The 13,533-nt window shown below is 41.6% G+C and overlaps 1 protein-coding gene across 2 annotated transcripts; it reads right to left on the reverse strand.

Annotated features, from left to right (window-relative positions):
• Positions 1-782: 782 nt before the first annotated feature.
• Positions 783-11,587, reverse strand: kcnc1b (potassium voltage-gated channel, Shaw-related subfamily, member 1b; the record flags this gene model as incomplete). Of its 2 annotated transcripts, none has more annotated exons than XM_083893323.1 (4): positions 783-1,187; positions 5,248-5,421; positions 5,812-6,727; positions 11,027-11,587. In XM_083893323.1, 4 exons carry the CDS (start codon positions 11,585-11,587, stop codon positions 1,078-1,080), a joined length of 1,761 nt encoding a protein of 586 aa, XP_083749449.1. The 2 variants fall into 2 exon arrangements, with proteins under 2 accessions (XP_083749449.1, XP_083749448.1); XM_083893322.1 differs by lacking the exon at positions 783-1,187 and adding an exon at positions 3,658-3,797.
• Between the last annotated feature and the right edge of the window lie 1,946 nt (positions 11,588-13,533).

Consider the following 13,533-nt stretch of genomic DNA (forward strand, 5'->3'; position numbering starts at 1 on the left):
TTTTTGCAGTAGTTTGGTAAAAAGTTGGTCCCTTTTTCACAAACTTTCCACACAGATGACTAATCTGCACAGTTGAATACTGATGTTTATTAGGTATTCTCACTGCTTGCCTTTAGAAAATGATCCATATGGGGACCCTGAATGAATCCTGTGGGCTGCTTTTTTTTTATTGTACTTATTTTTTATTTTTTTTAGAACTGATTTAATGCGTTTTCAATGGCAGAGCGCGTAATTTAACTGAAAATTAACAATAGTTTATCATCTTGATTAAGCTATTCCTGAATGGTAAGAAATAATTTACATAACAGAGGCACTTGTCCAGTATGAGGCATATGATGATTTGGCAATTATATGCTAATACATATTTATATGGATGTGTGCAAAACAAATATTAATCCAATTCAACATGATTGTCATAATGACATAATGTCTCAGCTGTGATGTCTTTGTTAATCAAAGAACAGCGACAAATGAACATACATGAATATCAACATTGAATGAATGTTCAATAGTATCGGTCATCATTTAGCAGATCCTACGAGCACACACACCACCCTCCAACCTCACAAGGTCAAGAGAGGTGGGGTTTTTTTTTTTTTTTGTCTCTGTGATGCCTGACCACATATCAAAAGAATAAAAAAGATTTCACTGGTGCAAAACAGTGCAAAAAAGTCTAATAAATCGTGACCACGACAGTGCAAAGTCGATTTGTTTCCAACTGCTCAGTCTGTTGACATGACAAGTGTACTGGAGACGGTGGAGTGGGGTTTTTAAATTGGAGCAACATTTTTTTTTTTCTTTCAACAGAAGAAGAAGCACACAGATATTGGATGATCACTCAAAAACATTGGTACACACAACTTCAGCACACAAAAAAAGCGTATTTACAGCACTGGCACACACTAATAGGCACACAAAATACAACACAGTAACCAGTCACAGATACTGAGCTATATAAGGCTTGACAACAAAACTCCGTCAGTGCTACATCTACGCTGAGTTTGTGATGTACAGGTTGTCACTGTCACACCCATTTTAAAAATACTAAGTAATACACACAACAATGCTACAGCACTATCAGGTGGGTGATGGGCCGTTATGGGTCATACACATAGTGGTTGGTACACCATGGTTCATAACACAAACAGATTCTGTTGGTTGTCTGCTCCGGTGCTGTCGCTGGGTCTCTATAAACATATAAAAAAAAACAATAACACAAAGAAATTATTACACAAATTATGTATAACGGTGGAAATGATGATGATGATGGCGGTGGCGATGGATAGCTCTGCGGTGGGAAAAAAAATGACACTAGCTAGAAGAGTAAAGAAAATGTGCTCCGTTAGTTCCTCATGGTAAACGACAGGTTTACCATGTGATTCCCATGCTGAGCCAAGGCGTCAGACAACAATAGAGTGTGCTGCTGTCTGTGTGGACTCGGAGTTGGTTAATAAACATGCCCCAATCATGCTGCGCGTCACGGGTTTGTGTACAGTAGTTCAGTCGTTGTCATGCACGTGTATAGTTTGCGTCATGCTCTCACAGTCGCCTTGTTATTTTAAAGCTCTCTTTGACCCCCGAACACCGGTAGACATTAGGAACATTATGTATGCACGTGTGCTGCTGAATAAAAACGGAGTCTAAAACACTTGTTGTGTATAAAATTTATTTCATGCAAGGACTTGTATTTACATATTTTACTTGAATACTTTTCTTTTGCATAACTGTAAAACACATGCATTTACCTTTCCCCAAGTAGACCCACATCCCATACTGGTGTTTTGTTGTTGTTGTTGTTTTTTTTGTTTTTTTTTCCTCACTTGAATTGCATGAGCATATAATTCACCTGTATGTCTTCACATCAAATCTTCACAAGTTGCTTTTTGTTTTTTGTTTTTTTGTTTTTGTTTAATATATAACGTCCATCGATTTACCACAAGAGACACGACTCAAAAAGTAAAACTCTGCTCACTTAGAATAAAAACAAAACTTAGATGAGTTGCTATACTTATATGTTCTTCTTCTTCTAGAAATGTGTTAATTTTTTTTTGATTGGTCAACATAAAATTTTAATAAAGTGCCCTGAAAAATTGTGCATAAGTACCGGGACAGTATCAATACATGTAACGGTAATATTAGTCTTTTTTTTTTTTTTTAAACCAATAGACATACATAATAACTTGATATAGTTTGGCCCTGTTGAGTTGTCTGGTCCCCTTTTAGTAATATTTTGTGCTTTATGTTTAAAAGTTCTTGAGTAATAATAAGCTATTAAATCAGTGTTTTTAGGTAGTTTTTTGCTTGAATTATAAACCCTCCAGAGGTCAAGTCCTGCTATTGATTTTATGGTGTAACACTAAAAGCCAAAAGGGCATTTTCTAACTGTGATTAAGGGTATGTGGGTGGTATAAAGTGTATTCATGCTACAATGGGAGCTATATGTAATATGTCAATTCGTTACTCACTTTTACTTTGCCTCGCCGGGTATGAAGGCACAATTTAATAATCCTTGAATATTTGCTTTAATTTAAGCATCACAGCGGTTGTTAACGTTGCTGCAGACTACAGTACAAACACTTTATAAACTCGTAACTACCACTAAGTCTATTTTATATAAAAACCAGTGATGTTCATAACAGCATTAGTTGGCTTTTATGACAGATTGTTCAAGTTAAATTGAACACTATTTTTTTTTTTAACTCCTTAGGCCTTAGTCAAATAAGTAAAATAAATATATGAATTTGGGTGAAAGGCAAAGAATGGCAGCTACATAAAATCTCTGCTATGACTGAGTCTCTTGTAAAGCTGTCGGAAAATGCATAAAATATGACAAAGCTTTTGAAGCTTTTAAAAGAAAAAAAAGTATTTTTTTTTTCTCTTACAAGTACTGCAACAACAAGTTAGCTTCTCGTTGAACATAATTTCTCATGCAGGTCATGCAAATGAACAAAACAGTTTCTTTTGACATTAGATGTTTTCATCACTAGTATCATAGGACTGGTCATCATCTCCATATTGCATCGGACATCGTGAAACATCATGTTGAAAAACATTTAATTTGCCACTCGTCGTGTGGATTGCACTTTCAGAATAAGGTGACGTCTCTACTTTTTGCAACGTACAAAGCACTTTAGCGGAGTTCTCTTAACAGCTGGCAGTGTTAAAAAGCCACGTATTGTCAATGTCCAGCACGTTAGGCTGGTAGCAGGGGGTTACATCTTATGAAAATTTATTTCACAAAATTGTAAAAAGCAGATGAGATTTAAAAAAAGAAAAGAAAAAAAAAAGTTACTGGCAGAAAAGTATGTGAGATCAAAAGCAACAGAGCAACAGGCAATGGTGTAAACAGGAAAAGATTGGGGGTTAGCCTGTGGTGGAAATACAACAGTGCTTTTGTCTGCAACTGAGGTGACCCATGCAGAGTGGCATGTGCCAATGTTTTCTTGTCTGGGATATGATGACACACCCAAGGAGAACACTTGGGAAGGTTGATTACTAGCACAATAAGGTACAGTTTTCCAGAAAATAAATAAATAAAAAAATGAGAAAGAAAGCAGGAGCAAGTGTAAAAAGCAAAAAATCTGACAAGAAAAGATAAGAAGGAGGAGGAGTGTGGATTTGCCCCTTCAATGGCATTGTGTCTGCTACTCAACCATGCTACATAATGGATGGGATGGGGGAATGTGAGTGCTGCATTAGACAGGGTGGGCTGCAGGGCAGGGCGGACACTGAGGACACTCCAGAGGCATCCCCGCTCATGCCAGACATGCTGTTAAGGCTCCAAGGCTTTTCATAACCTTCAGTTGAAAAACAGAGAACGTTCTGAGTACACTGGTAGCGCTGGATCCATGACAAGATATTTTGGTTGTTCCTCACTGGTGGTACTACACCTGTTGCTTTCTTGTTTTTGTCTCCAAAGAAACAGGTCAACACAGACTTGAGACTTGATTATTATTCTCCATGCATTGAGTGCATCAGGAGTACGACAGCATGCACCGGGTGGTATCGGAATGGTTTGGAGTATAACACCGTACAAGAGTTGGAAAAAGATAGGCACCTCAGGCAGGGAATGTGTTCTCAGCTACAGGCAGAATGTTGTGCTGTTTGTGCCCTCTACGGCTGAAGAGTAGTGTGGTTTGTCATGTTTCAATTATTGAAATTAGCTTAACTCTGATTTTAAATTGTTAAAAAAAAAAAATCACGGAGGGAGAATTTGGCTCTCAGTAACATGAATAATAATATTAGATCTTTTTGTGTTGTGCTCCTTCACCATACTGATAGCACCCATCAGCAAGACACTTCATGCACCTTGATATGATCAAGTCACCCTTCCCGCATGGTATTCATCATTAAAAACACACATACACATAACATGGTACACACATAACACATACATACTTTCTTATAGCTTGTAAGACAACACGTTCTAGATCATATAAATCTCAAAAAATAGCTTTCTTCACTGGTAAATAAATAGGGGCATTACATTATGCATGGTATCAAAAAATATATCATGTAGATGTGAACAGTTATTATTGACATCCGTGGTGGTTGTGCTTGGCCTTCAAAAAAGTTTTTCAAATTTATTTTTCAAAAAAGTTTTTCAAATTTATTTTTCAAAAAAGTTTTTCAAATTTATTTTTCAAAAAGTTTTTCAAATTTATTTTTCAAAAAAGTTTTTCAAATTTATTTTTCAAAAAAGTTTTTCAAATTTATTTTTCAAAAAAGTTTTTCAAATTTATTTTTCAAAAAAGTTTTTCAAATTTATTTTTCAAAAAAGTTTTTTTTGTCAAATTTTGGGTCAATTTTTTTTTCAAATTTTGGTATGACGGTTTTTCAAATTTTGGACCAAAAGATTTGGGTCAATTTTTTTTTTCAAATTTTGGACGACATAATGCATTATTATTATCATATAGTATATTATGACGTTTATGTCAAATTTTGGACCAAAAAAAAACATTTTATGGTACTGCAACCAGTAGTTCTTTGTCATTCTTGAAGTAGATATTTGTAATTGTGTTGATTTATAAAGTGGAAATGCTGGTCCTCACTTTGTCAGCAACCCAGTTCTCAGTATGCAGCAAGTACAAGAATGTGTGTGTGTGTGTGTGTGTGTGTGTTTGTATACCTGTGTAAAAACTGATTGGAAACACTCAGCACAGAGGGATAAAGGAAAGTGTCCTGTCTATTGGTCAGTAAGGTGTCAGTGTTTTGCGGGGGCCTGTGATTGGCTGTTACTGTACGTACCCCTCCTCACTCTGCCCCCTGTGTGGTTGGGGCGTTCAGCAGTGGTGACCAGGAAGCAGGGCCGCTCTCTCTCACTGGGGCTGAAGATTTCCTCTGGAGATATTGCCTGGTCTATATGCGGACAGTCCTCGTTGGCCAGCGCTGCGTTAGCTGCCTCGCCGTTCAGCTTGGAGTCTTAACAATAACCAAGAAAGTAAAAGAGTTTTATATTCAGCCAAGTGCCAAGTTTGCTGTTACGTGCATATGTGCTATAGCATTTAATATTTATCTTGCACCGTCCCTTGTTCCATGTTTTTGAGTACAAACTGTATCAGAGGGTCAATATGTTTTTTTTTGCGCTAATGCTTCCAAAGAAATTTAAGAGGACCCAAGAGACTCAAGTGTCTATTTATGTGTTTTTGATATAACAAATACAGAGAAGAGATCTGAAGTGCTGCATTCATTAAGAGCAAAATCAATAGCATGATTACTCACTGGCTCGGTCTCTATTTTTCTCTTCTGTTCAGCATCAAATATGCCTTTAATTGCATCTTTTATTGTGGGAAATTCACATTTGTCGCTCACCTTGAAACTTTATCTCAAAAACGTCGTCATGGGCGATGGGGCTCTGGTGTTGGGAGCTGATGCTTGACTTACAGAAGTTGGGAGAACCTGGTTGAGGAGCACGAGGGATATGCCTGTTCTTTTTCTTTGGTAGTTTCTGTTTTGCCATGGCCAGCGAGTAATACATTCCAAAGTTGTTGACAATCACGGGGACGGGCATGGCGATGGTGAGCACACCCGCCAGGGCGCAGAGGGCTCCGACGAGCATGCCAGAGGTCGTCTGAGGGTACATGTCTCCGTAGCCGAGGGTCGTCATGGTCACCACGGCCCACCAAAATCCAACCGGGATGTTCCTGAAGTGCGTGTGGTCGCTGGCTCGAGGGTCGTTGGGGTTCGCGCCTATCCGCTCAGCGTAGTAGATCATGGTTGCAAAGATGAGGACGCCGAGAGCGAGGAAGATGATGAGGAGCAGGAACTCGTTGGTGCTGGCTCTTAACGTGTGGCCCAGCACCCGCAGGCCCACAAAGTGACGCGTCAGCTTGAAGATGCGCAGGATCCTCACGAAGCGCACGACTCTTAGGAATCCCAGCACGTCCTTAGCTGCCTTGGAGGAGAGCCCGCTGAGACCCACCTCCAGGTAGAAGGGCAGGATGGCCACAAAGTCGATGATGTTCAGGGCGTTCCGAATGAAGTCAAACTTATTGGGGCAGAAAGTTATTCGCATTAGAAATTCAAAAGTGAACCACACCACGCACACACCCTCTATGTAGGTGAGGTAGGCCGCAGTCTCCGTCTCTTGGTAGATGTGCTCCACTGTGATGTTGTTCACTATCTCCACCTCTGTGCGATTGATGATGGGGTTGAAGGCCTCGTGGGTCTCCAGGCAGAAGGTGGTGATGGACACCAGAATAAAGAAGAGCGAGGCCAGAGCTATCCACTGAGCAGGAAGTAGATATATATATATATATGTGTATGTATATATATATATATATATATATATACAGGATGCAGGAAAAGAGGAGAGGGAGAAGGGGAGAAGGACAGAGAGGATAATGAGCACAGTAATACATGCAAGTAATCAAGCTCCAAGCTGAGCAGCCAATCTTAGCACGGCACAATTCAATCTGAGAGCATACCGACTGGTTCGACAGTGACAGTGACACAAGCTCTACCCCCCCCCCCCCCCCATCCCCCCCATCCCCCATCCTGTTCTCTGGCTCTCTGTATGTATGTCTTGATTCACAAGTGTCACTGTAAAAGGAACAATCAATGCTCTTTCCTTTCATTCCCTCTGCTGTATCTCAAGGTCATGGCATTTTCAAGGGTATGCTACATGTTGAATTACAAAGATCCAGCAGCAGCAGCAGCAGCAGTAGCAGTAGCAACAGGGACATTAGTGCCAACCCCCCCATGACTAAATTTAGCTCGGGCTGTTCCCTTCAGCAGCATCCGTGCGGTAGGTTTCCCAATACAAGGTCATGATGTCCAGATGACCAACTCTTGGGAATTGTTTGGAGCTGAGAGGCTCACTGAGACGACGACAGGCGTTTATAAGAAACCTATGTTTCCTTAATGGCGATAGAATACTTTAGCCTGCATTGTGTATCGACTGGGATGATCACATTTCGTCACATTTGTGTTCTGATATTTCTGGTGCATACTACATGGTTGTAACAGATACGGTATCCTCTCCTGGGTATTTGTATCTACTATCACCCTCCTGATTTACAGCACGTGTTTCCGCTCATGTACTTTCCTGTCGTTTCAATGAATAGAAAGCAGCTTTATCTTCTCTGGGCCTTCTATAGATCATAGTTCTTGGACAGAGAAGCAGGACAGGAAGGGTGGATAATCTACTTAATCATTCTATACATTGCAAAAAGTTGGATCAATAGAAGTTGGTTCATGCATGAAGATGGTTTTGCAACAGTCAATGGGCTCTGCAGTGCTTCTCACACTAATGCATAGCATTGTTAAGTAGCTAGGAGGAGTAATGGCATCAGGAAGGAGGGAAGTTTGAGTGGGGCCACGTCTCTGAATGTCATATACTATATTTCAGTGTTCAGAGGAGACTTAGCATCTTAGTCAGTCACGTCCATTCATAGTGTGTCACGGAGGCAGGCACACAGCAGGAGATTGAAAACAGCCCCCCCCCCCCCCCCCATCATCGCATCTCATCACTGGCAATTCATCACATTCTACTGAGGAAATCACTACTGCTGATGAATGTCTGGTTCCCTTCCATCTTAGTATGGGTGATACAGAGGGGAAAGTGACTCCAGAACACTGACTCCTTCCTCTATCATCTAAAACGTGGAGCTCAATCATCAGTCTCAAAATGCGGCACGAGAGAGAGCACAACATTTTGTAGTAGTAGCATGTGGTGTTCTTTTATCAGATTGTATAATGCTGTTTTGTCCACCCACTCTATTCGTCCACTCTATAATATGCGCTGTGCAAAATAACACATAACAAGTACACGCTCAGCAAAACTATGACCTCATTAAATAACGCTATAACGTTTTGATTACCTGCCCTGGAGCCCCCCCCCCCCATACATTCATGGGCCAAAAGCCACATATTTGTGCTCTGTTGGTTTGATTTGATTAATCGCAAATTTGTTTGGGTGTCTCGGTACACATTCATTAAACATTTAGGTATAACTTAAGTGCCTTGACTTTGGAAAATTGAGTTAATTATTTATTTATCCAGTTAATCGATTAACCACACAATAACAATAATAATAGTATAAAAAATCAATAATTAGCTCTATAGCGTGCACTGCCAGCATCCTCCAATTACGGCTGAACAATTAGCGGAACATCCGACCTCTCGAACTGTTAAACAAATGATCCAGCTTATCAAACAGTCTCCTAAATAACGCGTCTGTCTTGTTTTGTTTTTTTTTGCTTCTTATTGGCTAATTCTCACTGTTGCTGCTAAACTAAAGCCCACAGTGACATACAATGACAGGGACTTTCCACTGATGTATCCACTGTGAATAGAGCATGTAATTAACTCTGAGGCTCACTTCTAATTAATCTTCTTGCCAGACTCCATGGAGCTCTGTCAGTCTTCACTCTGCTTTTTTTTTTCTTCCTGCTCGGTGATAAATGTGGGACACTATGAGACAGTATGAGGAGTTCGTACGCTTTGGGGAACTTTGCTGTATGTAAAATGGGAAATGTGAAAGACGGTGTGTAAAAGATGGTTCAATCACTTCGCCTAATGCTATAACACCGACATGTCAATGCAGTTTACACTTGCTGGATATGGCAAGGCAAAGTAATTACACCACTCTGGCTGTGAGGGCTGTTAAAGCAGCATGCAACACAGCGAAAGAAAAAAAAAAACTAAGGTGCAAAGTTGATTTGTTGTCCCCAGTGAGAGGCATTGTGCCCAGATGGAAACATGCCCATGGCAAGGACCAAACGTGTCACATCTAATAGCAACCCATTTTTGTCTGGAGGTGAGCCACTAATTCCAGTGGTGCCAAAGATCTGGCTTCCTAACATGGATCTGACCTACTTAACCAAAGAGCCAGGAACTCCTCATGTCCTGGAAATATCAATCCAAAGACATGTGAGAGTCCAAATCACTCTCTTTATCTCCTACTGTCAGACAAACTGTCAGAGAAATGATTTGCACATAAATGGTTTTGATGGATGAGGACGAGTTCTTTTTTTCTCATGCTCTCCCTCTTTGTGCAGTCACATCCCTGCTGTGGAAACCCAGGAGAGAGTAATTCCAAGGTCATCAAAAAGCTTCTCAGATCCATCAGTTGCTGCCTCAACATGAAGGTACAGAGAGATAAATAGACAAGTGCACAATATATTCCTCTTCATGAGGGCAGCAGAATGAGGTGTGAAATTATCTCAGAGTGCGATGTGCAAATTAGAAAACCACTGCAATAATTTGAATAAGATTAAATGTGTGACAAAACAGCATCTTAATCAAATATCTTACTATTCAGATGAGAACATGACAAATCATCATTATTCAAATTTGTTCAGATCAAATCTGTCAACATGATCCCCAACTTGTACCATATTGTGCTGTTCAATTGCAGACAATTGAAAGAAAATTAACAATAGGTTTTAAATATTCTTCATTTTTTTTATTATTAATAATAAATGAATTGGCCAATTGTTACACATCACACACTTTTCCTTCTCATAAATGCTGCAAAGTCACAGAAAACTTTGTTTTATCATACAAAAGTCTATTTGGCAAAGTTGTGTCGATGATAACACACATTGCAGATTGTAGAGTCAGGCCGTAAGTTTTGTTCATTACTGACTATTATTAAGTCAATCAACTTTGTGCATCATTTGTAACCATGAAATCATGTTTATCACATGCAGGCCCCCAAAAAATCGCCATCACCCATCGGCCATTGGCTGCACTGATATATAAACGCCATCGGTACCTGTGATAACTCGTATCGGGGCCCTAAACCCAGATCTGGCCTAAGGCATAAGTGAACTAAGCAGCTGCGTGAGTGGAGAAAACAAACGTTTTGGATTTGGATATCGAAATAGTGTTGAGATCAAGTTGTTTGGTTTCATTTTGTAGTTGAATACTTCCTCTAATTTAGTGCACATCTGTTCTGTTTAAAAAACCAAAGTCATCAACCCTAGAACACCATTGCCGGGTGGTTTTCACCCGAGCGAATAAATGAATGTGATTTTCATGAAAACCAAGTTTTTATCTTCATTATTGTTTTTTTTTTTTTAGAAATGTTTTATTCCCAAATTCCTAATTTTCCAGTAATATTTGAGCATTTTTATATGGTGCCCTCATGATGCTTTTAAAATAAAAGAACACTATAATTTGTCATGTTTTGATATATTTTGATGACAAGTACTTTTCGTTGGGTGTATTTATTATCTCGGGTAAAAATCACCCGGCGTAAGTGATGGCGTTTTGAATTTGAGCGATAGTGTTCTAGGGTTACACTGGTTTACTAGTTTCATCAACATTCACTATCACCACACTTAGTGCTTCACTTTGAGTATGGAAGTGCAAATTATTGATTTCCCTGCCCTCTAAGGTTTGAAAAAACAAAGGTGTAATAATACAAATATAGGTGGTGAGAGGGGTGCCCCAAAATCAAATTCTGCCGTGGGGGCCCCATAGAGGCTTGGTCCGGCCCTGCCCAAATCTGAGGTGAAATAGTAAGGGGGAACAAAAACATAGCTTAATACAAGTAATACTCTTATGAAGCACAACTCACCCGTGCATATTTCGAGGAGTAAGGGTCCTCAAACAGGGCCCAAACATGTTTCTGCCACCGGCTCCACAGGCCCCTCCTGCTGTCAGCGGAGTCTCCCTGCGCCAGCCTCCGTGTCATCTCATCCACATCATCCTCAGCATGCTCCTGCTCTGCCTCTCCGTCGTCGTTGCCCAGGTTTAACAACCCCCCCCCGCCGAAACTATCAAGGGCCTCCTCCGCCTCCCGGTGCTGGCGATATGTCATCCAGCAGCATGGCTCCACGTCGGTCTCATCGATGCCCCAGAAGGCCAGCTCTTCCTCGTACAGGGGCCCGCAGACATCGGCCGGGCAGTGCAGCTTACCTGTCCTGTAGTAATTAAGGATGTGTGAGAAGACGCCGGGGTGGCGGTCAAAGAAGTACTCGTCGATCTTGGCGTCATAGTCAAAATGGTTGGGTGCATCAGGTTCGGCGAGCCAGGACAAGCGTGTGCCAGGTACGGTGCGCAGGGTGCTGCGGTATGTCTGATGTCTGATCCCTCCCACGTTTATCACAATGCGATCCGTGTCGTCGCTCAGGCCCATTGCGTCCCTTAGGCATTTCTCCAATAAGTTCCCTTCATCTCAAAAAGATTTGAGCGCAACCGTGCGACACGCGCGCGGCAAGTGGCGACACACGCACGGAAACAATGACAACCAAGAAAGCGAGAGCGAGAGAGAAAGCGCGCGCCGCGAGTCGTCCCTTTTTCACACCAAACTACATGAAAGAAATCATGGATTTTTTTTTTTTAGTGACAAACACTGAGCGACATAAACTCCCGAGTCTCTCGAGTCTAAACCCTGTGTGGGGGTTTTTTGTTTTTTTCCTGCACGCACCTGTCTCTCACACAGCTGGAGGATCACAACAGCCTCAGACACTCACTCTGGAAGGTAGAGAATGAACATCCAAAAAATGCTTTGCAGCCAATGGCATCACATCGAGAATAGACGTCACACCGCTGGTGTGCCCAAGATGTCGAGATAAGAGGACAGACGCTGGTACTTTCCATCCCCGGCAGTAGCAGCAGCAACAACAGAGTAAATCCAGCTCATTGATCAGAGCAGGTTTATGACTTTCACAGCAAGGTGACTGCGGTGCTGCAGGTGGTGGTGGTGGTGGTGGTGGTGGTGCTGAGCGGACAGCGCCTGTCCGGCTGCTCCTTCCCCTGATGGAGGCTGCTGCTTCAGTTCCTCCTCCTCCTCCTCCTCCTCCTCCTCTTCCTCTGTTGCTGCCTACATTCACCTCCTTCACACCGACGCTCACTGGCCACACAGTCACAGCATCAGCAGCTCTTTGTCTCAGCAGCACGCAGATGTCCTCGTCCTCCTGCACAGACACTCTCCCTTTCGCACGTGCATCACGGAGAACAAACCAGTATCAACACGGAAATGATCATTCTCCATTATTGTTATTATTACAGAGATGAAACAATCCTTATTATAATAATAATAAATAAATAAATAAATAAACCCACAACAAGCCCAATTTGGCTGTTATTCACACCCCGATCTTCATCACATGCCCAGTGAGTGCACGAGACTGCATTTGTTACCACGCGCTGTCAACTTCTCCAATCAGGGCTGTTCAAATTGTCATCGCTCACGTTTAACGTCGTCGCTCGGGGGTTACGGTCGGTCAGTGGCTCTAACAGTCAGCAGGGACTCATTTATTGTGTTGATGCACACACACACACACACACACACACACACACACACACACACACACACACACACACACACACACACACACACACACACACACACACACACACACACACACACACACACACACACACACACACACACGCGCAGGCTGCTGCTGCTGCGTGGATGAAGGTGTGACCCTGGAGTCATTAGCGGCGCGCGCTGATCCGCCCATATGATCAACAAGAGTCAGATCATATAAGCTTCTTATAGTGTCATGATTTACGGGGTTTCTTTTGTGGTCAGTCTGCTGTCAACTGTCCAGACACTGGATATATGCGATCTAAAGGAAGAATGGAGAGTTTATTTCCAGGGGCGACTATATATTTTAACTCTTATTATATAGGCTTTAAAGGGACAATGTGTAGTATTTATGGGTTTATATAACCCAAAATCCACTTTTTTATACATATTATGTGCTCCTGCATTGTCTAGTCGCTGTATAATAGTTTTTGTTTCATATTCGTAGTGTTAGAAAAAGTCATGTAAAATAACACGGTCGCGGGCCGCGGTTGCATAGCCACTGTTAGCAGAGAGACGCCATGTTTCTACCGGAGCCTGTAAGGACAAATGCGAGAGAACAAATCAAGTGTCTCTTTACTACCTCTAGATGGCACTATAAACTACTTACTTCACCTTTAAAGGTGAAGTAAGTAGTTTATAGTGCCATCTAGAGGAGAGGCTGAATTTTACAACAAAGAACTGCTCCTCTGCTCACCCCCTCCCTTCCCTGAGCGCTACGGTGTCCTCAGCCGGTCAAATGTCGTCCTCGTCGTCTTTCTCCGTGT

Source organism: Microchirus variegatus (assembly GCF_963457635.1).
Source record: "Microchirus variegatus genome assembly, chromosome: 8".
Lineage (NCBI taxonomy): Eukaryota > Metazoa > Chordata > Actinopteri > Pleuronectiformes > Soleidae > Microchirus > Microchirus variegatus.